The sequence below is a fragment of the Toxotes jaculatrix genome, chromosome 3 (assembly GCF_017976425.1).
Source record: "Toxotes jaculatrix isolate fToxJac2 chromosome 3, fToxJac2.pri, whole genome shotgun sequence".
NCBI classification, from domain to species: Eukaryota; Metazoa; Chordata; class Actinopteri; family Toxotidae; genus Toxotes; species Toxotes jaculatrix.
In genome coordinates, this window is record NC_054396.1 from 2,704,273 (window position 1) to 2,732,116 (window position 27,844).

General features: G+C 40.4%; 1 protein-coding gene across 2 annotated transcripts; it reads left to right on the plus strand.

Annotated features, from left to right (window-relative positions):
• Positions 1-267: 267 nt before the first annotated feature.
• Positions 268-27,844, plus strand: phf2 (PHD finger protein 2). 2 transcript variants are annotated; one of them, XM_041033995.1, is made up of 22 exons: positions 268-580; positions 9,432-9,517; positions 9,716-9,830; positions 10,304-10,464; positions 12,040-12,181; positions 12,347-12,533; positions 12,781-12,943; positions 13,670-13,757; positions 14,123-14,229; positions 16,623-16,714; positions 16,807-16,896; positions 17,122-17,466; positions 17,668-17,784; positions 20,357-20,472; positions 20,674-20,852; positions 21,305-21,372; positions 22,383-22,549; positions 23,451-23,770; positions 24,584-24,679; positions 24,769-24,878; positions 24,964-25,279; positions 26,338-27,844. In XM_041033995.1, exons 1-22 carry the CDS (start codon positions 483-485, stop codon positions 26,424-26,426), a joined length of 3,252 nt encoding a protein of 1,083 aa, XP_040889929.1. In that variant the 5' UTR covers positions 268-482; the 3' UTR covers positions 26,427-27,844. The 2 variants fall into 2 exon arrangements, with proteins under 2 accessions (XP_040889929.1, XP_040889930.1); XM_041033996.1 differs by having other exon boundaries at positions 23,472-23,770.

The following is a 27,844-nucleotide window of genomic DNA, read 5'->3' on the forward strand; positions in this document are numbered from 1 at the left end:
GGCGGCCGCGTTTAAACCCGCTGAGAGAAAACCTCAGTCCAGATCGCTGGCAATGTTGATTGATCCGGACGTTCATTCATCTGATTTGAGCTCTGCTCATTAACCTGCTCCCTGACGTAACTTTTCACGTTTATTTATTTATTTATTTCTTTATTTCCCACCGACATCGAGCCTACGTTTTCTCCCGGCTCCTTACATGACAGCCTCGGTGCCGTACAGTCACCAGGGGGCATGCACATAGTAATAATAATAATAATGCATTTCAGGAAAGCTCGCTACGACGAGGCTCCATCGTTTCCACCGCTCCGTGCGAACGCAAACGCGGCCGTGGTGTGATGGAGATGTGCGCTTAGGTTCATGTGTCCGGCGGGACTGCCCCTGGCTTTTTTTTCTGGGGAAGATCATATTGGATCATATTGTTTGCAGGACGTTGTTCCTCCTGCAGCCCCCCCAGTCTATCCCGACGTAGTTGTGAATTGAACATGGCGACTGTACCAGTATATTGCATCTGCAGATTACCTTACGACGTGACCCAGTTTATGATCGAGTGCGATGCTTGCAAGGACTGGTTCCACGGCAGGTAAGGCCAGATTGTTCACCGTGGTGTGTTTTTTGAGGCGGTTTGCATTTGTGGAAAACAAACAAAAATGGCGAGGTCTCGGTGCGTTTGACAGCTTTGTGGCTCTGAGTCGCCCGTCTACATCTGAAGAGAGGCCGCTCGGAGAAGAAGAAGGCGGAGTTAAATATAGCCGAGCAGGGTTGTGACATTTTTTCGTGAATAACACAAAGCAGATTCCAATTATTAAAATAATACAGTGCTTTATAGAGTGGTTTCGGTGTGGGATCCGTCTGTTTGGTCACACTCAGCGGGTATTTTAACACACCGCGCTCAGCCCCGAGCTTGAGCCGTCCCCGCTGTAATGAGCGGACGGCAGCGGGGGGAAGCCTCGGCTGACTCGCTCCGCATTTGTCTCCCATTTCCCCTCTTTGTAGCCGCCTTCGGGCCGATAGTTCGCTTATATCGTCTGTAAATGTTGTCTCACTGTCACCGTGTTCCCCGCTTTGACCGGGTGGTTTTTTTAATTTTACCGAGAGAGAGAGAGGGGGAAAAAAAATCACGACCCGAGCCTGAGCTCAGCCCCGCTCAGCCTTCCTGCCAGGCGGCGGCTATGGCTGACAATAGCCCGTGTTGATGTCCTTAAAGCTTTAGCGGGGGGAAAATGGAAAAACACGGGAGCATTCAGTGAGCTGGTTAGTCAGTACTCTGAGCTGAGGGTAACTGCTGTTTTGTTTGACTGTGATTAAACGGAGACGTAGCGTACGCAGCGGCTCATCACTTTCCCCGCCGCCGTACATGAGCTGAGACGATCTGAGCCAAATCCCTGTTATCATCATGTTATATTTCCCTCCTGTTGTTGTACGTGTTGTCAGACGAGTGCGTCCCCTGCACTCGTCTTTCTTTTTGGCGTGTTTCAAGCTGTTCGGCTGCTCCCCGGGTGTCTTTTTGGGGAACAGATCGTTTGTTAATCGTGTTTCGTTGGGTGAACAAGCCTTTCAGAGCAATGAACAGTATTTACGCGCCTGAACGTTAACCCTTTAATGCTCCCCCTGGCTGCATGTAGCTTTATCACATTATGTGGTAGTGAATTAAATGCTGGGGATAAGCCATGACCCCCTGTCACTTTTTCAGCAGAAGCCAAACAACCACCAGTACATGCAAAAAAAAAAAAAAAATGTTATTTTTTTTTGTTTTTCCAGAAAAGTATTACATTTATACTCTGTATGTTCTCATATTGACATAATCAGATTGATGCTGCCTTTACTTTGGGAATTCTCTTTACATCTTATAGGTTTATGTCCTCTGTTAAAGAGGAAGAAACTGTATTTTGTAAACACAACATGTGATAAAGTGGATCTGCCCACACTGTTCATCCCAGAGCAAAACCCAGTCACTCAGGCTGCTGAGTTGGACCTCAATTAAGGGATAAACAGTGTTGTTTAACTCTAATTACAAATCTCAAAACCATAATTTTTCCTAATTACAGGATCAAGTTCGGCGTGTGACTCGCTGTGAAACTCTTTGTGAAAATAAGCTAAATATGGAGCTGATAGATAACAGAATTATAAAAGCTGTGTGTGTTTAGAGGGAACAGCAGTTATGTTTTAATGTACCTGCGTTACGTTGTGTTCTTAGAAGAAGTGGATGTTTGGTACTCATTTCTGAGATGTGTTTGCCTTAGAGTATGTTATCGTATTATTTGTCCTGTGCGTTATTACCATAATCTTGATGCCTGCTATCACTGGATAGTGTAGTGTATTGGCAGCATGAGCAAAATGAAAAGCAGTGAACCAGTAATTGAACCCTGGGGAATCCCACGTGTGGTATGGTGCACCGCAGCTCGGCCGTTTAAAGGGTCTGTTTGCGATGAGCTTCCGATACAGTGTATTTACCTCGGAGGTGGCAAAAGGTTGCAGTTTATTGTGCGCTGTTATCTGGGATGTAATTCACGTTCATGTGGCAACAGGAAGTAATTACTGATAATTACATCGTCAAGCTGTAAAACCACAACACTGATAGCTGGTGTAGTGTGGAAATATGATGACACTAATTGTAACAAAGTATAATAACAAGAGTAAGAGCTCAGGTATTCAGTAGTGAGAATGTCGTGTTAATTCAGTACTACAGATACTGTAAAAATCAGATATCAAAGGAAATATGCTTATTTGCTGTCATAGAGTCAGATATGAGGACTGGGGTCAGTTTCTCTGTGCATCCAGCACAGACACAGGTTTGAGCTGTGTTTAGTTGGACTTCACAAAGACCCACAGCAGGAGGAGCATGTAAGCCCAGCTCCATCAAACCTGAAAAAAAAAAACAACTTTTTAGCTTATTTATATCCAGCAGTCACCTTGGTTTTGTCCGGTTGAGTCACGACAGTGTTCAGCGGAGGGCTTTTTAGATGCTGCTTGCAGTTATTGCGTCCAGCTGTTGTTGATCAGGAAATAGTTCAAACACTGACTGAATAACTGCTCCTAAAACCACAATGTCTTGTTTTGACTGTACATCTCTGTTTATCCCATGTTGAGTGAATGTGGCTCAATATGCACGAGGCAGTTTTAGAATATTAAAAATACCTGCTGTATTTTTTAATATTCATATTGTATTAAACGAATGTAATAGGGTCCAACTTACTGTCCAACTCTGCAGCTTCACTGTGCTTTTTATCCTTTTTTTTTCTGTTTTTCTTCGTGGCTGCCGGTTTACTGCCAGGTTCAGTCTCTGGGCTCTCATCGATCAGAAGCAGCGATCAGCTGTTTTCAGTAAACACTCAGATAAACCCACAGTGCAGTTAGCATCAAACAATTTGTAGCTATAAGGGTTTTTTTTTTCCCAACTATAAATTGTACCACTCTGTGCAATTCTTCAGAATGGAGGATTTATGTTAGCATTTAAATGAATAGATGAACACTGGCTGATGCATTGTCATCAGGTGTGTTTACATAAATATCAATTTCACTGTTGCTTCAGAAGGTCAGTATCTTTTGAACTCGATGTGTTCTGCACTTGTCAGAAACATGACTCCAGTGGGGTGATAACAGTAACACATTACAGCTTTACAATAACTCCACATTCTAGTAACCATCAGTGACCTGAAGCTCTCAACATTGGAAATAACAATGGTAAATTCACAGTGCTGCAGTGTCTCTTCTCATCAGGCCTCAACACATTTTGTAGTGAAACCACAATGTGTCATTGTTTGATTTTGCGGTCTTCGTTTCTTAATGTCATTATTTTTTTGCTTATAGCTGTTAAACTTCACGACTGTTTGAGTCGTGTCTTTTTTTTTGTTACCGCAAAACAAAGTCAGTCGCTGCAACAAGGTCAGTTACTGCTCAGTCTGTCTGTGAATGTTATAATTCAGACATATCCACTCAGTGAGCACTGCTATGCTGTGTTCATTACAGTGCACCTTCAATGATGTCTGTGCATTTTGCAGCTTTATATCAAAATAATTATCCAATTTTAAATTTGACAAATCAACTGCATTCAACTACGTGACACACCTGACGTTTCACAAACCACCAGTTCCCTTCAAAGCCATATTCTTTTAAATGACTTATTTTTTAAATGCGTTTTGCCAGAGAGAGAACCGTCCCAGGAGTGAAAGCAGATCTCACCCCTGACTTTCAGATTTGTCTTACTTAGATATCTTACCTGCTCTGCAGCAGTCTGCTCTCTGTCAGACAGCGTTCACTGTGGCTTATAGAAATGAGAGGCGTTTGTCCTGCCAGCAGAGAGCACAAGCTACAAATGGATGAAATAGTCCTGATGATATATGATGTTGTACTTTGTTGGGGATGTTTCATGGAAAGTGTAGCTTTCTGAATGCTAACCAATCATTGTTTAAGTTTGTTAAATTACGATGGGCTGAAATTCAAGTAACGTGCTACAGTAGACATTCAGAATATGGATAGTAAACACCAGGAAGATGTTTACCACCAACTGTTATCTCAATGTAGCTGCCTCCTAATATTCACAGAACAGTAGCAGTGGCGCAGCAGCTAATGTGATGTCAGCACTTAGCTCTGTATATTGTAATATTATATTATATTATTATCATTATGTGTTAGCAAATGAGTTGCCTACTTTCTCACCCAGCAGACATTAAGCAGGTTTATCATCCCACTGACGTCCATATTCATATTTCTTTATGATCTTTTTATCTCTGTTATGGTCTCCAGTAACCTCACTGGGGAATGTCCATGGTGTGGGACACTGTCTCAGATGCATCCTATTGTAAAGTTTTCCAAAGCTCTGCTGTGCTCTTGATTGGAGGTGTGGAAGTTTACCTGAAGTCTTCTTCTCCTGTAAAAGTCACACATACTGTTTAGAAATGCATGAATCTCTTGTCCATGCTTGTCCAAGTATGTTTTGTAGAGCGGCATTTCTTCATTAGAATGGACTCGTCAATGCCTCCTGTGGCTGATCAAGTAAAAACACTGACTGCAGCCACTCTTGTGCTGTGGAACCACAGCTGCAGAGTTAGGGTTAGGTGTTTTTCTCACATTGGCCACAGGGGGAAGCCCACTCTGACCACACGAGGTGCAGGACTGGTTGAGTGCAGCAGGTTTACCAGAGCTTAGAGTTGCCTTCTGCTGAAGTCAAGGCTGATGAACAGTAAAATAAAAACAATGAGCTAAAAAAGGCTAAACATCTCTGTCCAACTGCAAAGTTTGATGAGTACTCTTCATTTTAATGGATGAATACTCCTTTTACATTCATTTCTGTCTGTAGATTAAGCTACCTTAACATATATTAAACATTTAAAACAAATCAACTACATTACATTAAGTACTGCTTAAAAGTTAATGCAACAAGACATGCAGTAATGTTTCAGTAATATAATAATAATATAACAGTAACATCTGCATACTGCTTACATTTAGCTGATAATAGTTCAGTACTTTTACTTTACTTTTACTTTTACTGAAGTATATTTTGAATGCAGGACTTTACAGCAGAATTTACAGCATAAAATAAGCCTTACACTTCTTGCAGCTGCTTCACAATAAAAGCCTTCTGGTAGTTCATTGGAAAAAAAGTGTGCAGAGGTTGCAGCTCTGGCTGCAGAGGACAGAGGAGCTGGTGAAGAAACAGTGACGGAATACAGGGACAGGGTAGAAAGACAAAGAACAGCTGTTAAAGTGATATAGGTTATACAAAACTACTGAAAAGTGACAAAGCACATTTTGCACCATCTTTGTGGTTAACTGCTTGAACATACAGTGACTCAGCTGGTCCACCATGATGTCTGCATAGCTCGGTTTCTGCTCAAGTAAAGCCATCAGCTTTGTTTGGGACCCCACCAAAAATACTTCCTACCTGACCTATGGTAACACATAACTCTAATATCAACATTAGATCAGCATATCAACATTGAGTCCAAATAAATCTTCACAGAGGACCAGTGACACATTGGTGGATACCAATTAAAATAATAATAATAATAATAATAATAATAATAATAATAATGATGATGATGATGTCCCTATGTATACAAAGCTTGCCTGATGTTATACAAGACAGAGTTACACAAGAGTTTTCACAACTGTAATACTAAGCCTCAGTTAGCATGGAAACACAAAAAGCCATCATGAAGAAGTGTAAATACAAACATGGCTTCCTATGGATACAGATTCTGCCTTCAGGTGAGGAGAGAAACCAAGATCTTGACCGTTCACTTCTAACGGTCAATGGAGACACTGTTCTCGCTAAGGATGATGTCAGATTTTTTTATTAGAGTTGAATTGTCACTTGACACAGAGCGTCATTTTCTAAAGTTATAAAATGTGCCATAAATTGAAACACAGTTTAGTTTCACCTCAGTTATAATTTTTGTTGATGAAATCAGTCTCCACTCTGGGCACCCTGTCCTTCTGTAACTTCCCTATTTGTCCAAAGTGCTTATAAATCTGTCTGGACTTGATTTGACGTTGACACAGTCTGACCATCAGTGGATCAGCTCTGCTCCTTCTCCACACTGACACCTCACTGTTTTCACTCACTGTGTTTCAGAAAGTGTTCATGTGTGTGTGTGTTCTTTGTAACGACTTTCAGTAGAAATCCTCACAGGACGTGACAACAAGGACTTCGAACAGCTGAGTATTGAACATATCAGCTGTCTTAACAGCATTGATCCTAGCCCTGTGTGTCCAGTGTGTTGTTTTGATGAGTGGCAAATCATTTCCCAGTCAGGCCTGATTGATTTTATCTTCAGACTATTTCTTGTTCCATGTTAAACAGTCAATGTGTGTGTGTCTCTGCTGTGTCTCAACTGGCAGCTTATTACTCTAATATAAGACATTTGCTTGCTAATGAATTAACTTCCCCATTGTTAGCTCTACTGAATGACTCCTCTTTAAAGAGGCTTAAGTGATTATACATTTTAAAACAGCGGCTCATTCACTTTGAGATACAGTAGAACATTCACACCCATGTAAACCTAAACAAAGGTCTAAACACACCAAAGCTCATACGTTCACACCACTGTTCTAACAGCTGGGAACATCTTTTTCATTTTATTTTAGATTGCTGGTGTTTTTTAAAGTAGAAACACACTGCATAGTCAAAACACAGAACAAGTACGTCGTGTACACGTGGAGCACAGTTTGTGTTTGCGACCTCATTAATCCACTGATATGTGGTTGAAGCTTTTGAGTAAAACAAGTCTCTCAGATCAAAAACACTTCCTGTTTTTGCCTCTCAGGTGTTCATCAGTGGCATCATGCTTTAGTGTTGTTTCTTAAATGTTTTCATCCAAGACAAGAATTCAGTGAGATGCTCAGGTGTGTGATGTTGTCTTTATCTTTTGTTGGATTTGGCATCTGTGATTTATTAGACAATTGATAGTAGACAGATATTAGATAGTAACATGGACTAACTGGTAATGAAGGTCTCATAGGTCAGTTAGTATCACTGGCAGACACTGAGTGTTCACCACGTCCATTCTGAGCTAGACTAGGTTATTAGCCTATCATGGCTAATAACCAGCAGAGTTAGTTACACATCCATTGTGTTGCTGAGGCAGGAATGTGAGTGACCAGGCTGGTTGAATGAATAGCTCTGAAGACACTGCCTCTATGGGCACGCTCAAGTCAGTTTGAATGAACTGTGTGTTAGTTTGAATTTGTTCAAGTAGAGCAGATGTTCAAAAACATTCCAGGGATCATATGATATTTTGTCCTTGTAGAGGAGCAGTCATGTCTCCTGTGCCCCCACAGGAAGGTCAAAGGTCAAAGGCGTTTTCAGAACTGTTCAAAGACAAAACGCTGCACTGCTGCATATTAAGCCATGAAAGAGCTCAGATGTGGTTTAGACCTGGCCTAGGTTCAAAAATTAAATCCTGTTCTCAAAAAAATCAATTCTGAAACCAAGACGGCGACAATGTGGAGAAGTTGAGTTAATCTGATCCCACGATGAGCATGAAGTTTTCTCAGACGGAAACCTGTGCCACAGCTTCACTGTAGTCAGGGTGACATATTTCTATAACTCTCACACTGCAGGCAGCACACTGCTGCACTGACTGGATTCTTTATAAACTCTTGGATACAACAAAAAAAGCTGTCAGTAAGAGTGTCTCAACATCTGCGTTTGCTTGTACATCTCATGCTTATGGACAGAGTTTAGGAGTTTTCCTCCAAGCCACCAAGCTAAGGATGTCATGAACAGGCATTTCCACTACGTCCACACACACACTCACACACACTCACCCACTCGTGTGTTCGCCTTCAGTGAAAGCGAGCATGCAGTGTAGTAAAGCCGTGGAGTTCCCTGGGGAAAAAAATGAAAAACATTCTGGGAAACTCCCAGTTCACTGAGTTTGGGAGCAGCGGCTCCAAATGGGAGGAATTTGCTTGTGCAAGAGACCAAAAACAGCTGCTGCTGGAAAGAGTGGGAAGACATGGTGGGCATTCACTGTCCTCATGTCAAACAGGACCAACGCATTGTTTTCAAATCAATCAAAATCAATCAACTGGATGTTTTTCATGTTCTTACAGCTTGTCTACAATGAGGCTGTGTTTTCTTTTGTGCGTGTGTGTGTGTGTGTCACCGCTGAAGCCTTTGGATGTTATTGCAACTTTACCTCCCAACTAACTCCGTTTGTGTTATATTACAGTCATAAATTCATTCTTTCTCCTCACTCTGTGTCCTCTGGTCTTAGTTTATATCTCTCAGGCATTTTTTATAAGTGAGGCTTACACACACATCATAAAAAAAGTTTTATGAGAAATAAACAGCGGTAAAACTTTTTTTTTTTGAGAATGTTTCTCATTTCATGTGTCAGCTGTAACATATAGAAATGATTACAGCATGAAAGGCAAACTGAGGCAAGGCGGCTCATGCTAATTCAGCCTTCACTTCCTTTTTCACAGCAGCAGTGCTACAAACCACGCTGTTAAAAATATAGCATGCTGATGCATATGTAGCGTGTTCATGGATGTTTACAGCCTGTTAGCTGATCTACATGTTGTCCTGCCTCTTTGTCCTGCACGGTGCTGTATATGATGCCCTTCAGCTGCCTCCCCCCGTGAGCAGGAATCATCCTAAAGGACATCTTTCTTCTTTCTGCTATTTTCTGAAATTCACCAAGCATTTAATATATGAATCAAGACAATAAATGTCACATTAACTGATGACTAAAACAATCATTACATGCAGCACTGCTGTTAAAGGAAATGACAAAAGTGAAAGCAGACATGATGTCACTGTCTGAAACTCAAACCAGGTTTCAATTCTCTTTTGGACGAGTTCTGTGCTGATACTAAGAAAAACACATTTAAAAACCTAATAAACGTCTACATGCATTGGAAAATTGGTCTTTTCAAGTCAAATTAACTGGTCATTAAAAAGCCTTTTATTCTTGTTTCAGCTGTGTTGGGGTGGACGAAGATGACGCTCCAGATATTGACATATATCACTGTCCAAACTGCGAAAAGACCCATGGGAAGTCCACGTGTAAGTAGCAGCCTTCAGAGGGAGCTGTATCAACTGGTGCTTACTGAAGGGTTGAGAAAAAGAGAAACCGCCTCCTCTCTGAAGGGACAGTTTCACTTCTTGTCAGCTTTGTGTTAAACTGACTAATTTCATGCCGTGTGGTACTTTGTTCGAAACGTTGGTCATTCCTTTGTGTGTGTGTTTTCTTCTGCTCTTCAGTGAAAAAGAAAAAGAACTGGAGCAAACATGACACAGGGCAAAGCACAGATATCAAAGCTGTTCAGAACGGCAGTCAGGTTTTCATTAAGGAGCTCCGCAGCAGGACGTTTCCGAGGTAAAGACGTCGAAGACACGCAGACACATTTTAGATTCGTTCATTGTCCAACTGTACAACTGTCAACACCACAAACTGGGTAATAATGTGAGGTAATGTGGTGACAACCAAACCCATTACATCACTGAAACAGTCAGACTTAACGCTCTCTAACTGGGATCACGTTTAATAAATTCAGTTATGATTCAATGAAATGATGATGAATGATTAATGCTGATCAGCCCTCTTGAAATGTCATTAATTTAAATATTGTCCTCCTGTCACTTCATTAATTATCCCAATAGGGGGCACTGTCTTATAACTTTTCAAGAACGGCTCTCAGATAGTTTCACATGATGTTTCCATAGTAATCATCCTCATTTAATTTCTTCATGTCATGAAAACTGGTTGAGTACTTCAGGATACATGGATCACGTTGTTCCCTGGTTCACTGTGGCTGTGTGTGTGTGTGTGTATGTGTGTGTGGTCTGCAGTGCTGATGATGTGGTGGTGAAACTGAGCGGAGGTCAGCTGTCCATGGATTACCTGGAGGAGAACGGCTTCAATGAACCAATCCTGGTTCAGAAGAAAGACGGTCTAGGCATGTCCATGCCGGCCCCCACCTTCTACATCAGTGATGTGGAGAACTACGTCGGTAAGGAAGCGATACTGTTACTTCTCCTACTACTGCTGCTGCTAATGCTGCTACTTCTAGAGCTGCTGGTCCAAATGCTCCCGTTAGTACTAGAACTACTGTTACCACTGGTACTGCTACAGTATAAAGCTGTGATGTCACCACTGCTGTTATTTGACTTACTACTGCTGTTTGTACTACAATTAACTACTACTGCAACTGTTGCTACTAGTTTTACCAGTATAACCAGTGCCACTGCTGCTACTGCGACTGTTATTACTACGATTGTGACTGCTACTAGTGCTGTTACTGTTACTATTAGTACAATTACTGCTACTGTTGCTCTTACACCACTGCCTGCGGTTACTATTATTACTGTAATCACTGCAGTGCTTACTATTACTGCTGTTACTGTATTAGTAATTTTACAGACCAACTGTAGTATTTATTTTTCTTATATTATATATATGCTGCACCTGCTGTGGATGTTAGTGGAATTAGTTTTGGCTAAAAACTATCACTCTTACTGTGAAATTACTACTACCACTATACAATAGTACTGTTGCCGTTTCTGTGACTATAGCTACTGTTATTGCACCAATAGTATTAGGTGCAATATAGTATTACTGCATTAATGTGTTCTACTTTTACTGGTTCTGCAGCAGTGGTGAAATGTAACCAAGTACATTTGCCTTAGTACTTAGTACTACTTAAGTATTTCCATTTAATGCCACTTTACACTTCACCTCTACACACTCTGCAACTCAGAAGAAAAAAATTATACTTTTTACCGCGTATTTGTACAACAGCTGTCGTCACTATTTACTGTTCAAATTAAGATTTTATACACAAAACAGCTGATGCATTGTTACAGGTACTGAACTTCCTAACAAGATGCAAAGCAGTTAAAGTTAGAGCCGCTGACCAGCAGCAACATGCTGGGTACAGATAAAGGAATAAGAAATAATAATCTAATGGTAAATAATCCACAGTATATCAAAGTACACATTTACAACACGAGTACGTTTCAATGCAGGGTTTTTTTTCCCTGTAATATTATTTTAACTTGTTTACCTATAAAGTATTTTTACAGTGTGGTATTGCTGCTTTCACCCACGTAGAGGACTCTAGTGCAACTATTGCTGCTATAAATACACAACTCACAATTCTTCATTAAAGCTAAATTTGACTGTGCTTTCAGAATAAGGGCTCAAGCAATGCAAGAGGGAACAATCAACTAGGGATAATGCAAAAAAGCTGATGCTTTGTATACACATCCTGACTGTCTTTATTAAAGATAATGGCTATGCAGTTACATAATACTGTATTTAATATGTGTATTGGAGTTGGTAACCTGCAAGTCACTTAATTTCCACCCTCTCAAGAATCACAAGCTAAATGCACCATTTCCTTTTCAGTAGGGGGCGCTCCTGTTCTTTATTGTGATGAGCTCTTCTGTTAGATATCACCAGTGCACTGCAACAGACATATTTTGTTAAACACTTTCCAGCCTAGAGAAAATGTTTTGCCTGTAGGTGGTTCGTTTTTCTCCAGCTTGTTTTATTGTGTCTTCCGTGTCCCGCGTCTCCGCCTCAGGTCCTGATGTCGGTGTGGATGTCGTCGACGTCACCAAACAGACCGACAGCAAGATGAAGCTCAAAGAGTTTGTGGATTATTACTACAGCACAAACAGAAAGAAAGTGCTGAACGTCATCAACCTGGAGTTCTCTGACACGAGGTACACACTGTGTGCATCTGTATCTGTGTCTGATGGTGGAGTTTGAAATGATGGTTATTAAAATGAGATGTGGCTTTCCTTTTTTTATTTATTTATTTTTTTGGTAAAGATGCCAGTCTGGAAAACTCGTGGTTCTAATTTCTTTTTCTGTTTTTTCTGGGACAGGATGAACAATATAGTGGAGAGTCCACAAATTGTGCGGCGGTTGTCTTGGGTAGAGAACTACTGGCCTGATGATGCTCTGCTCGGGAAGCCAAAAGTCACCAAATACTGTCTCATCTGTGTCAAAGACAGTTACACAGACTTTCACATCGAATGTGGTGGTGCCTCCGTCTGGTACCACGTCCTGAAGGTCTGTCACACCTCTGGTTAGACCAGCGTGTTGAACCAGAAATGACCTTGTAATAAAAAGAATTATCAGACCGTCAGTGTCATCTGCAGCTAATACGATACGTGTTTATACTGCGCTGATTTTCCTGTATTCTGAATTCATTGTTAGGAGGCCTCCCAGAGGGAATGTGGAATACACTGCATCTCTCACATGATGATGATGATGATGATGATGATGCCAGAAAATCTGATTGCATTTGTGTTTGCAGGGAGAAAAGATCTTCTTCCTCATCAAGCCCACGTCCGCCAACCTGTCTCTGTACGAGCGCTGGAGATCATCATCCAATCACAGCGAAATGTTCTTCGCTGACCAAGTGGACAAGTGTTACAAATGCACTCTGAAGCAAGGCCAGACTCTGTTCATCCCGTCAGGTCAGAGCTACAGGCAGGCCATCAGTGTAGCAGATGATGTAATCGTGTGTGTGTGTGTGTGTGTGTGTGTGGGGATGGGATGAGGTGGGGATTTTTCCCAACAAAAAGTTTAAACATTTTGTGGTTCCAGCTTTTTGAGTTAAATTAAATATCTGTGGGTTTTTGACTTTTGTTTGGACAGAATAATTCATTTGAAGACATCACCATGGACTCTAGGAACATGTACTTTTTTGACAAAACTAAATGATTAATGGATTAATTAAAAAAAAAAAAAAGTTTATTTCCTAACTTTATATCTTGTAGTTTGATACTGTATTTTTCTTATTCCCACCGAGAATTAACACTGAATACTTTAGAAACCAAAGTAATTCATTACACTGATTCAAAATAATATCAAAATACTGGATTGATTAACATTAATGGCCTAATACGCCCATAGCTATTAATGGGAAATCTACCACAGCTTAGATGGTGTAGAATCTTTGATGGTAAAGAAATTTATATGGTCTCACAAAAGAAGTTGGTGAAGATAATGTCCTGTGTGCTGCAGGATAAATAAACCAATCAATCAAAAAAAAAAAAAAAAAAAAAAAGGGAAAAAATTAAATAATGTATATGGACAATAGTTTCTTTTGTTTCTCATTGTAAATTTTGAATTAATGAATATCTTGTGATATTTATAATCACTGGCTTTTCTTCCTTACGTGCCATGTGATGTCTCCTCAGGTTGGATCAATGCAATACTGACCCCAGTCGACTGCCTGGCCTTCTCCGGACACTTCGTCCACAACTTGAGTGTGGAGATGCAGATGAGGTTTGGACGAATGTCTTCCTACACACACATCCATCTTTTATGCTGCTCTGTTGTAGTTGTGTTTAGTAACTGTTTTGTTGTTGTTGTTGTTGTTGTTTTCACTGCTGTGGTCCACCATGCCTCCTGCAGACAGTCATGTCCTAACTTGGGGGGATTTAGTCTGACTTTTAATGCCTTGGCTGATCTTCCTCAGTAGTTTCCACTGGGTTCTCATTCAGGACTTGTTTTTAGCTCCAAATTCCACCGATCTGTTTATGAATTCTCCACATTTGGAAATACCTTGTGAATTGCATAGTTTGTTGCAATAAACCTGTTGGTAATACATGACAGTGTTTAGCTGAGAGATCGTGGTTTATTCTCCTCAGAGCGTATGAAATCGAGAAGCGGCTCAAGGTCAAAACTCTCACCCCCTTCCCCAACTTTGAGACGGCGTGCTGGTATGTGGGACGACATCTCCTCGAGCGATTCAAAGGTGAACCCTTAAATCAGTTTCATGTATTCACAGATAGAACTTTTGCTCTAATGTGTGGTATTTTAACGTAAACGTACATCCTCGTTTATTTCGCCATCTCTCCAGAAGAATGCATGAAAGCAGAGAAAACACAAACACTGTCAGAAATGTCTTTTTCCAAGCCGCACGGGCGTACGGCTGCGTGTCTGCTGCACAGATGAGGAGCTGGATGCTCTAATATTATTTCAGTCATTAAATCGGTGAATCGCTGAGTTCACAGATGATTAGCTTCAAAAGATTTGGCCCAGCTAGAATCATTTGCTCCATTACAAGCCTGTGTTTAAACTCCCCTCAGCTGGCTTGGGCCAATTGTTTATGTTTCCACCATTTTCTTTGAATGTGTGTGTGTGTGTGCTAAAACCAGGTTGCTATTGTGTGTGCACTGCTTCTAACCCAAAAGGCCTTGCCATTAATATACCATTATTCTTTTTAACTTCAAGGTCAGCTATTTCAGTGCAGGAAAGAGGCTCAGTTCACTGCTGCTGCTATTTTGTCTTGATCTTATTAATAATTTCCCCTTTTGATTGTAAATCCGCTTCACTTCAAAGAGCTACTGAGATATTTAGACAGTTGTTTTCTGCCGTTAAACTTCAATCAAAGAGGAAAACATATTAAAATGGAGTTTGCATAATTTCACATAAATCAAGTTATGAGTCTGACTTAACAAAAGTAGTTGGGGCGGAGGAAGTCATCAAGAGATGAAGGTTTAACCCCCGAATATTACTGACACCATATCAATCACTTTGTTTTTGGTTTATTTACACATATCAGTGTGTGTGTGTGTGTGTGTGTGTGTGTGTGTGTGAAACAGCTGGGCCAATACAGGCTTAGTGGAGAAGTATCGGTATCTGCACACACATCAGCTAACAAGTGTCAGTGCAGACAGAAATGTCTGAGCTCACAGAGAAATGTTGGAGCCGTTACATAGATTGTCCAACAGAGAGCACTGACAGTTTGTTCAGTTAAAGGTGAATGTTGGCTCTTTTTAACTATAAATGATGTTTTCTTTGTATTTTTGATAAATGCCAGCAGCATTTTATCTTTTGACAACATTTCTGCTCCCATGACACAAAGCTGAGCTGAGTTCATTTGATTTTATTACAACAAACATTATTAGAAATTTGCCTTTGTGAGCTCACACTGCAGCAGGTCAGACAGGACAACATTCAACACAAGACTAATAATAAATCGTCATATGCACAAGAACATAGTAAAATACGCAAAATATGAAATATGAAAGAAAAACGAATCACGGTAACACGATAAGGCCAGACAGTAGTGACCTAACCTGATACACTCATCTGAGTCACGCTCATTTATTTTATCATATGGTTGCACCAGCTTAGTTTTTTATGTTTGAAAATTCAGTTACTCCACAGCACATTTTCATACAGTGTATTTTTACACTGTAATATTCTCTTTGAAAGACGCCTTAAAAGACTGAAACCAAACCTCTTACACTGCAAGTACACATGGGAAATGCAGTTCATTTTGCAGGTTCTAAGGTTCAAATGCATCACACATACAACATATCACAAACACTGAGACCAAATCAGTACAGAGAACAGTCAGAGACACAAAGTGTCTCAGTTTTTGCTACGTTTTCAGGCAGCCCTTGGATTCCATTCATTTTTGTACAGCAGTCTTACAGAAGTCTTATGGTGGACTCTTGAAACCAGCTCAAACTTTGCCACACATCACACCGAATGTGAACAGTTACATGTTCATTGCGTGGTAAGGTATGGGCGATGATGACTGCAGATGTCTGCACTGCTTTACCTCATAAAGATATTTTAAGTTGGACCAAATCTGAAAAGGAACAGAAAGAATTAGAAAACATTTACGACACACATTTGCATGGTTTACAAATGATTTACTGTAAGTAAACAGTCAATGTAGTAAATAGGCTAAAGATTAGTAGCTGTATATAGCATACATGGTACTGTCTATTAAATACACTTTATTTCATTGTGCAGCTGAAACAGGCAGGAGAATGTTGATTGTGTTCCTTGAGAACTCAAACTGGTCACTTGGCTGTGTTGGGACTCAGCCCTGGTACATTTAGGTAACAGGACAGTTTATCTAAACACACAGTCACACTGTTGACAGAGTCCTCCTGTTCACCGATGAGTGCACTAACTTCACATAGTGTCTATAACAAGACGGACTGAAGTGTCAGCTCATCTCTTCTGTTTGTGAGACGCTGATTCACTTACATCCTGTAAATCTGAGCTGTACTGAACACGTACACTGTAGTTGGAGTTTTTCCTTTTTTTAGATTAATGGCCCTGATGTCTCCAAAGTTAAAGGTCACAATTCATTCAGTGATAACGTTTGCGTTTCTTCTTCTGTAGGTTTACATAAAGCAAATAAGCAACCAGCTCCGTACCTGATACATGGTGCCAAAATCATCAACGGAGCCTTCAGAGCTTGGACTAAAAAACAGGTATGGACACATGAGGACATAGATTTAGTGTCAGCTGTCCATCTCTAAGGTTACAAAGGTAATGATGGCTCAGTGTGTTTTCGTCCTGACAGGCCCTCTTGGAACATGAAGATGAGCTTCCAGAGAACATGAAACCATCACAGCTCATTAAGGATCTTGCCAAAGAGATCAGACTGTCAGAGGTATTTTGGATTGAAGTTTAGAAAATAATATGAATAACCAGTCTGTAAGAGCACTTCATAAATGAACTGTGTAATTACTCGTTTATCATTTATTATCATTGATTTTTAAAAATGTTGAATCTCTTCAGTTCATGTTCAGTGCAGCTTTACTACTCGTCAGGATGGCGATTAATTACTGATTTCAAAACGACAGCACGCTTCACAGTTTCCTGCCTTTACCTCTAGAACGCAACTAAAGCCATTAAGAGTGAGCCGAGCATTAAGGTGCCAGTGGAAGAACCGCCATCCACCCACTCCGACCCTGAAGAGCCTATTTCCCCAGCCCGTGTCCCCTCACCCAGCAGAGAGAAAGCTAGAAAGAAAGCTCCCAAACCCCCGAAGCCTCCCAAACCCCCAAAGATGCCCAAGGCCCCCAAACCTCCAAAGGTGCCGAAGGTCAAGGAAGGAGGAAAGAAGAAAGCGAAGAAGGCGAAAGAGTCGTCGCCACCTCCTAAACCCTCCAGCTTCGCAGCTCTCGAGTCCCACGCAAAGGACATCTTGAGTAAAATGGATCAGCCCAAAAAGATGAAGGTGAGCAGATGGTAACATCAGCGTAAAGTGAACGTAGCTGTAATGTTGTGAAATTATTATTTGTGTCCTTAGTTTTCACTTAATGTGAGCTATTTTGAATCATTTCCTGCAGAAGGCCTGCAACCCACAGCAAGTCTTAATACTGTGCATGAGTTTTTCTGTTAATAATCGTGTGTACCTTCAAATATTTCCATTTCTCAGGCGGTTAAGAACGTTCTGAGCATGTCAGAGAAGGAAATATCAAAGCAGAACAACGTGGAGAAGTTTGAAATCAGAGAGCAGAATAAAAACAAGACTGAAGCAAAATGGAAGTATAAGGTAAGATCGTTTCAGCTGACGGGTTTTGTCATTATGTAAAAATAATGGCTTCTTGTTACAGGCCAAAGTAAATAGTATCACAATCTGTTAAAAGTTAAAACAAACTGAAGGTTTGGTGTTAGAAAAGAAGACTCAGGCACTTCTGAAAGTTACAAGCTGAGCAGCTGAAAAGAGAAAAATGCAGCATCGTTCAGAAGTGATTTGGACACTTCACTTCAAAGCAATCAGCAAAAATAATGATGTGGCCTAAGTCACACATTTTAGGCCTGCAGCTCATCAGAGCTGCTCCAGAAACATCCACCGTCCCAGAGTTTACCTAATGAAATGACTCCATGTCCACATCCAAGTATTTACACATGCCCCCAACTTTTCAGAGTTTTTTATTATTATTATCACAGAACAACATGGGGAAGGATTTTTCAGAGCAAAAGTGGAGTTTGGTTGAACGGAAGACATTAAAAGGGTTTTAGTTTCATGGAAAATTCCATGTCAAACTTATGTTGAACGTTTGCAGTCCCCTCCGAGGGTCTCCATTCAGCGGCTCCGTCACATCGGGGCCAAACATTTGCAGATGGAGCAGAGACCCTGTTAGATGTTTACCAAGGCCACTGCAGACCTCATCTTCTACTCATCATCGCAGTGGATTCTTGCACTTTTTGCCTTCACTGTAATGTTAGAGTCAGTTTTAAAAAATGAATGAGACATTGTGAGATTTCAGTGTTGGGTTACACTGCGTTGCCACGTGCCTTTAATTTAGGAGACAGAATTGTTGAGGAGTGAATATTTGAAAATGTATATTCTTGGATTTCAGCTAATTACACTGTCTGCTCAGTGGTGATTTTCATGGCAGCCGTTTGCCGTTCCTCTCTGTGGATTTAGTTTAGTTTAAACTGGGTCACTAAACGTCATCAGTGAATATGATCTGTGGAGATTAACATCATGATGATTTCAGTCTTTTTAACAGTAGTTTTTTCACCAAATGACCTTCTGCCTTTTTTATTCTACTAAAGTCAGATTTTTTTTCCTGTTTTAAAAACAAATGCTAAACATATATATATATATATATTTGGCCATTTCATTTTTTAGTCACTTAACTTACTCACTTATGTCGCTGTCCACACATTTATTTTAATACTGATAGACATTTGATAACAGTATTTTTCCTCATTCCGAGTTGAGGTTTTTATGTGGTTTAATTAGGCCTGCTGCAGTTGTACACGTTAAAGGGATTAGGATAATGTTGGAGAGGTGACACACTGGTTTAATTAAAGTACAAGATAAAGTCAACATACTCAAACAAGTGGAAACATGCTCAATTTTTATCTTGTCTTATCTTGATTATTTATTAATATGTCATGTAATCTGACTCTAAAGCTGCTGTTAGTTAAGTTTACATGGATTGAAAAAGTGAAAAGTGAATAATTTAGATGCAGTGATGACAGGAAAGAGATTATACATTTAGAACAAAAAACATTTTCCAATGTAGAAGATAGTAAACAACACATTGTAAAAGTGTTCGTCTTATTAGTGCCCAGAAGATTTCAGACATATCAGGTCATTACCAGTATTATTACAAGAGACTGAAAAATGTGATCCAGTATGGGTTAAATTAGTTGTTGTAAATTGTTGTGACCCAGACACGTGCTGAGCAAGACGTTTTACAGACACATCGACTTGTCAAAAACACTAATAGCAAACATGAAACAGAACATTTTAAAAGGTTATCTTCACTGGAAATTGAGTATTTATGAAAACTCTAAGTCAACTCTAAACTCAAACACAACAAAATATATATGACAGATGCATGAAAAGTGGAAAGAAAGCTAAACTAGTAACTCTATAAACTTTGTAAACCTAATAATTAAATAAAATTAATAGAGTTATAATGAACACAAATTAATGTGTAATCTGTATTATTATTATTATTATTATTATTATAACAACTGATTTTGAATTGACATGTCACCATTTGTTTGCACATCCAGTAGACACAGAGCAACATTAGCCCTGATTTGAAGTCATGTGACAAACTGAAGTCACCTGACAAACAGAAGCTAAATGCTTAATCTGCTTCCAGCTCTGTTTTGGTCTCCACCAGTTCCTGAGACAAACGTCTGTCTCTTTAGCTTCTCAGTGCTCCCCTGTGTGCAACAGCTCGTTGCCTGCTTTGTCTGCCTGCTGTTTGCTCCTGGTCTGGTGATGTCCAGTGGGTTTATCAGCTGACTGGAAAGACAAAACGATGAAAGAAGCTGAACTGCTTTGCAGGGACCTGCAGAGTGGGACCATAATTCTCTGTGGTTCATCACTGCATTCACTACTTTTTACATTACACTTAATCATTTGGACCATTTTTAATTTGGAGGATATTGATTAGCTGTAAATGAGTTTTTATACTTGGGTCCTTTTTTTGTTGTCACTTAAAATGCAGACACTAATACATCAATGATAATCTACAGTAAACACTATCAGCCTGGTTATTGTATCTGTTTTTTTTTTTTTTTTATAAATCATAGTGATTTCATTGAGTCGGGCTCTGCTCTTGTTTGACTTTATTTCCTTCTTATCTTTACAGAACAGTAAACCAGATTCTCTGCTCAAAATGGAGGAGGAGTGCAAATTTGACAGAACACCACTGTCAAGCAATAAAGACAAATTCAGCTTCTCTGTGTCTCACAAGAAAATGCTCGGGTATGTGTGGAATGGCTGTGATTGTCAGTTAAGCTCTATAAAAAAAAAAAAGTTAACCTTCTCATGTGGTGCATTACAGCGTTTATCGAGCTATGCGCCTATCAGCACCATATCCATTAGAGCTAATTCAAGGACTTCTCAGTGTGAGTGCCTGACTGAGCCTCGCATCACTCCCTTATTGTCCTGTGGTTTCCTCTCCAGCTCCAAGACGCTGAAACCTCAGACCAACTCAAGTGTTTTTGGTTCATTACAAAACCTAAAAGAGGACAAAACCAAGCCAGTGAGAGACGAGTATGAGTATGTCTCAGATGAGGGGGAGCTGAAGATTGACGAATTCCCCATCAGACGGAAAAAGAACACCGTCAAGAGAGATCTTTCCTGTGAGTATTTTGGACTTATTTCATAAAGTGTTTCAGTTTATTTAAACTAGGGCTGAGTATCAGACCTCAACACGTCTAGAGTATCAGCTTAAATATGGCAGCATTGAGTAGCACAAAGTGCCAGAATTGGCATTAAATTGTTGTAGGTTTCTTTTTCATTGATGGGATATTTCCTGGTCTAAATCAGGGAAACCATTTAGCTTTAGGATATTTTTTTATTTAGGTAAAGTTTTTTTGGTTTTTGTTTTTTTTTTTTGTACTGATGCATGAAGCAGTTTGGCACATGGTGGTACATAAAGAAGGACTGAACGTAGCCTTGGTTCAGTCCTTCAACTCACATCTCCCATTTGTTCAGTGATCGATACCCAGCCCTTCTGTCAACAGCATCAACGTATTCAGATTAACAACCTGTGTTTGCACTGTTGCTCAGTGATGAATCATTTTTTTCCCAGTTCTGTCAGACATCAGAGAACCCATCCAGCCAGCCAAAAAACCAAAGTTCCAGCCCATGGTGACCAAGGTAGGTATCAGTGTTGAGTAATGTCACAGACAACACGTCTCCTAAGGGGCTATTATTTGACCAAACGCATCATTCTATGCTCTGTACAGTCACAGAGCTCAGTGACTGATGGGTGATGAAATGCTGGACTCACCCAGACAGTTACATCCTGTTTTGATCCCTAGTTCTTCAAACATTGTACACTGAAAATTCACGCGTCAGAACATGTTGCAATGTTCCTTTAAAGCTCAGACTTCAAAAAGATATTTTAAAAAAAAATGCATTTTGGGTAAATCAGAGGAGGAAGCTCCTTAAGCTGTGAACCACCACAGAGGAAGAAACAGACTAATACCAGATGCTCATATGTTTACTAATGAGAGGTCACTGGAAACCATATCATAACCTTGATCTGCTGTTTCACTGGCTATTCTCACTGAGCTTCAGCTCCACTTCCAACCAAGCTGGAGTCCTAGAACTAACTTCATCCAGATCCAAGGCTCTATTACCAAATGGGTAAATCAGGAAACTGGCCCCGGGATCATGATCCTCAGGGGCCGGAGAAGCCCCAGATTTATTATGTGTTTCTTAGTTTGTGGTAATTTTAGTAAACGTAAATTACTTTAGGAATATGCTCCAAAGCACGAACAGAAATGAAATGACCAAGGCTCTGAGGCAGGTTCTGTGTTATTACCCATTTGTTCTACTTGTGTCAAAAAGACTATGGTGCATATATCGGAATAAATTAGTTTGAAACTAAATAACCCCAGAAAAAAAGGGTTAGTAGGAGCCCAAAGCTCATATTGTGCAGCGTCCCCTAGTGTGTTATTCTGGCCAATGTAACGGCAATGAAACCGTGATTAGAAATAAAAAGTTCATACACAGGGAAATAAATAGTTCCAATCCATATAAATCAAAATATTCAAAACAAGAGAATGGGCTACAGACTGTCTGAACTTTGAAACAACACCATATTCCTCTGTTGCTGTGTCTCTCATGTCTATTTCTACTCTGTCCACTTCCTCCAAAATCAGAGTGTGGACTCCTCAGATGAAGAGACTCTGCACATAGACACAGAGGCCAAGCCTGAGGTCAAAAGTCGCAACTCTAAGGTGAAGAAGAAGGGCGGCAGCGCTGCGGGTATTCTTGACCTGCTGCAGGCGAGCAAGCAAGTGGGTGGGATTGACTACAGCGCCAACAGGTAGACTGACCCCCCCCACCCCACCGACGTCTTTACTTTCTCCCTCTTCACTCCATTTCCTTCAACACCAATGGAACTTTCACATCTAAACACACTTGGGGTTGCGGGACGTGCACAGCATTACTCTCTAAAATGGCTCCCGCTGGACCATTTTTCCTCCCAGTAAATGAAATTTAGGTCTTACGCTCGTTAATGGGCTGACGCACTGCCAAACAAATGGCCCACTCAGCAATGATATAACCGCATGAAAAAGCTGAATTTTATGACTTCGCTTCGAGCTGAAAAATCAACTAGCGACTGGAGCAACAATTTACGCATATTCTGTCAGCAGTACGTGTTAAGTCAATGTTTGTTTCATCCTGTGATAATCTATCAAATGCTGCGTGGCTCCAGGCTCTTCCGTTTGCCTTTTGCTGTTTTGTTCAGCTCTTGATGGTCTATTTCCACCACACTGAAAGCTACAAATGAGCAAAACATTGGCCCAAATATGTTAATTTCTCAAATTGTTTGGGCGCTTTGAAGAGGGAACTTTGTGAAAGCAGGGAGTGAAGCGACCACAGTTCATTACAGCAGTTGGATAGTTACGTTTGCTCTTTGCTGCACCTCAGCAGCTCATACCTTAATAGGCGTGTGGCGATATTTCTTCGTCTTTAAGCAGTCACAGGTCTGTGGAGAGTATTTAGATTTGACAGTTTTACTTTGCTCTTCCAGATCCGGAGCAATTTTTCCACATTTTGCAGATGTCAAATGATAATGACGCTTAATAGCACAACTGATGACATTTACCTCCACTTCAAAGCCTTTGACAATGAATTTTCTCAGTCGCTCTTCTCCTCTGCCAGCATGTTGACTGCTGTGTAATGGCTGTGTTGTTGTGTATTTCTTATTGACGTACTTACAGTCAGCCACCTGCATCTCCCAGCACACAGGAGGCCATTCAGGGCATGCTGTCCATGGCCAACCTGTCGTCTTCAGACAGCTTGCAGCAGCCGTGGAGCAACAGCCAGTCCAAGAACAATAGCCAGCTGAAGAGCAACTCGCACGGCACGCAGGCCGGCAAGAAGGGCAGCGGGAGAGCCAGCTCCGGCGGTGGCGGCAACAACAGCAAGCGGCCCACCAAGAGGCTTCCCAAGAAACCCAGGAAAAGCAGCAGCATTGAGAGTCTGGATTACGATGACGACCAGGATCACATGGATGCATGTTTCAAGGACTCAGATTACGGTGAGTGCAAAGCTAACCCCCCCCCTCCCCACCCCCTCTTATTCCTCCTGTTTTATTTGAATTGGGGTCGGGGGCCAGTGGCATGGGGTTATTTTTTGAGCAAATGAATGATAAAATAATTATCTACCGTGATTCTCACTGTTGCTAACAGGTGCTGTCAAAAACACATTGAGCCCACTAGATCAACATGTGGGTCTTTAACTCTACAATCTGGCCTGTGACTTTTCCTTAGTAGTGGATGATAGAGTTTATGTTTATTTTTCATGAATTCTTTCCAAATCCGCCTTTTCGTGTTGCTGCAAATTGGGATCTTTTTTCCTCTGAAACTTTTTCTTTGTGAATCCTGTCCAAACACAGCTTTTTGGACCCTCCCAGCTTGTTAATAAGCCATTAACACGGGTTCCGAACTGTTGTTTTACATGCTTTTTGAACTTCTAATTAGGATCTAATTAGTTGTTCGTAGCACGGAACATTCTCGCTCTGAAATCCTCAGGCCAGCGTGAAGCTTTTCTCACACACCGGCGCTCGTTTCTTCTTTTGTAAACAGGCGATTTTTTTACCTTGATCATCCAATTATCAGATATTAAAACGTCTAGATTGCAATGGATGTGCTGTGAGCAGGCAGAGGGAAGAAGACGTTCAACAGCTGTCTCGCAGCTGTCCTGCATGCTGTCACTGGAAATTTCCACCATTTTCGATGGACAGAAAGCAGAAATAAGTGCAATTAAATCACATACTATGTTTTATATGTACGACAGTAATTGGCCTGTAATGTTTGTGTACATCCTCTCTTTGAAAATCTTTTGATTTTAGTTTACCCCTCGTTGGAGTCCGAAGAGGATAATCCTGTTTTCAAATCTAGATCGAAAAAACGGAAAAGCAGTGATGACACTCCATACAGCCCGACAGGTAAACACTTACTTTACCCATTCAAGTTGTTCACTTTACAGTTTTGTAAATTAAATGCATTCTAAACCTTAATATCCACCTTATCACAGCCCGAGTAGGACCCTCAGTTCCTCGACAAGAGCGGCCGGCGAGAGATGGAGCCCGAGTGGCCTCTATAGAAACGGGACTGGCCGCAGCTGCAGCGAAGCTTTCTCATCAGGTACGACAATTAACAATATTTTTACATAAAACTTTAAGTGTGTCTGTAAATCTCCAAACCAAAAAAAAAAAAAATGTGTCATTAGGAGGAGCAACAGAAAACCAAGAAGAAGAAGAAAAGCACCAAAAAGAAGGCAATAGTAATCGAGGAGCCCCCAAAAATCTCTCAGGACAGTAGCTCGCCAGAGCACAATCTGGACTCCCAAGATGGCAACCTGACAGACCACGAGTTCAACACTGGAACAGTCAAGTCGCTGGGAGGGCCGCAGCCCATGGCACCGGGGGTCTTCCTCAGCCAGAGGCGACCATCCATGTCTTCTCCCAACAACAGCACCAACTCCACTAGCACCAACAGCAGCAGCGTGGCAAAGGGGGATCGTGTGGGGTCAGCAGACGCCAAAGGTGAGATGTAAAGAAAGCAGCGTGAGGCTGATTCTTTGTGCAGAAGATAAATCAGGTCCAGATTCATCATGCATTACACAGCGTTGCAGCATCAGCATTACAGCATTTACAGCATAATTTTCATCATCATCATAATTATAGGAAAAATGGACAAATTTCATTTCCTGGCTTTACATAGAGAGTCATTTAGTCAGTTTTCAGCAAATCAGCTGAACAATCTGTGCACAGACAAAACAGGTTGAATAAAGTTTTCAGTAATGATGTGGTAAATAATGAATATTTCATTAATTAGAGCAGGTTTTTAAGGAAGTTCATGTTTTCTCTGCAGTTTGTATTAGATTACATTGTTCTTTTCAGTCCACCTCTTCTTTAATTTTTTCTTTTTTTTCATAAATTTTTCACTTAAAGTGAAGCTACAGCAGAATTAGTGATAATTACCAATTAGCGAATAAGAGTTTGATTTAGCAGTTGCTGCTCTTTAAGCATGCAAAGTGAATTAATATAGTGATGACAGATGACTGACCTCCTCAGATAAATGAAACACTCTTACACCCTCGTCTTAATTTGAAGGTTCTCGGGGGGGACCAGGTTAAGCTCATTCTAATTAATACGCTGGTATGTTTGTCCAGCTTCTCTTGATATGAACAACTGCATTCATTTACATTTTGTGTGCTCATTTGTTATCAGTCAGAAACAAAAGCAGTGCTTTAAAATTATTCTTCCTATTCTCTTTTAAGGATTATTGATCAGTCGATGAAAATGATTTGTCCTCTGCCAGCAACAGAGAGGAAATACATAGCAAATTCCTGTTATGGTGTTTTAGATTAAAGGTACCCTTTGGAGTTGTGACCACTAGAGGTGCTATGGAACAGTGTTTTTATGAATGGGTCTCCCTGCTAATAAGAAGGAAAACATCAATGCTCCATCATTACGGTGGGGAAGAAGACTCCTAGCAAGCAAACATGGATGTAAACAAAGCTTGTTTCAGTCGTGTTATTTTGCGTTCTTCTGGCTGGATGTCCTGTCTTATCTCCTGTCTTTTCTTGGTCTTTTTCCAGCTAAGCGGCTAAAGAAAGGCATGGCAACAGCCAAACAAAGACTTGGAAAGATTTTAAAGATCCATCGAAATGGAAAGCTCCTCCTGTAGTATGCAGCGGACTGTTGTAGGACTGGGAATTCATGAGCTGGGTCCCATCCCAACCTCACCCTCTGTTCACTGATTAAAGCCAACAATGAGAGAAAAAAAAACTGAAACAAGATGGGAGAAGAAGAAAATCATGCATTTTTCAATTTCTAAGAAGAACATCACTCAAATAGGTTTTTGCCTCTACTTATACTTTATAACTTTCAGATATTAAAGTGTACAGAACCTACTATAAATATTTTTTAAGAGAACATGTCTCATTTTACTACAGCTGTCAGTTTATCAGGGGTTGCTAAAACATGAAGTAGAAGTACATTGCAGTCATTCCAAGATTTTTGAAAGTATCCCTTGCATGTATTCAGTTGCATGTGCGCTTTGGTCAGGGTTTGGGGATTTTACACGTTAATTCCTACTATATGGATGCAGCTTATCATTGCAACACTGATGATGGACGAGTTGAAATGGAAAAAATCACGTCCTTCCTGCCTTCCCAGCCAAGATTCTCTGTGTATTGTAGAGCAACAGTTTTGATTGGAGTCAACTTGAGCATTTATCCCTTTATGTTAACACTTAACGTTTGCAGAGCACTATCAACGCTGATATTTATTTATTCGTGTCGAGTCATAGATAGGAAACGAGAGTTCACGGAACAACTGTAAAGCACAAAGTGAATCATGAGTAATGCTGTGTGTTAAACAGCAGCAGCAGCAGCAGCGTCCGGATATTTGTTGCAATTCAACACAGGATAACATGAGACTAAATGGTGACGGAGGCCTGCTGAACAGGATTTGGTGTGTTTGGACATAGGATTTCTTACACTACGTGGGACCTGTAGCTAATGATAAGCCTCATCCATGTCAGGTCTGCAGTTGCATGGGGATACTTTCTCTCTTCTTTTGCTTTTGCAGGCAGCACCGACAACTTAGGCTCATCTCTGCGTTTTTACGGCATCACACAGTACATATAGAATGTAGCTTGTACATAGCCTTTTAAATTACTACTTTTTGTATCTTTTCTCCTTAAGGCTTAATTCTACATTTTTACCGGTTTTTGCTAATTATGAATAAATGAATAAAAAAATATATATATATGGATATACAGTATAGTCCTAATATTTGAACTTTTATTTTGTTTTTTCTTTTTTTAATAGCAGAGATTCATTTGTAACTTTTTTTTTTTCCCCCTTAGGTGTAAAGGTGTTGCCTGGAAAACAATTGAAGAAATAATACATTTTATTGTCATATGGCCTTACATACACAAAGCTAATTGTATTGTGATTCTGTTTGAACAAGAGACGAAGCTTTGAGGAAAAATTATATAAAAAGGAAAAAAGGAAAAAAAAAACAAAACCACACTTAAAGTTTCTATGACCAGCCTCTTGTTCGAGTTCTAGTATCCTGAAGGGTTTCGGAATTATTTTA

Coding starts and splice junctions, on each gene's coding strand:
- phf2 (XM_041033995.1), top strand. CDS start 483: ATGGCGACTGTACCAGTATATTGCATCTGCAGATTACCTTACGACGTG. Junction 10,465..12,039: donor TGATGTGGAGAACTACGTCG/GTAAGGAAGCGA, acceptor TCTCCGCCTCAG/GTCCTGATGTCGGTGTGGAT. Junction 16,897..17,121: donor AAGAGATCAGACTGTCAGAG/GTATTTTGGATT, acceptor CTTTACCTCTAG/AACGCAACTAAAGCCATTAA.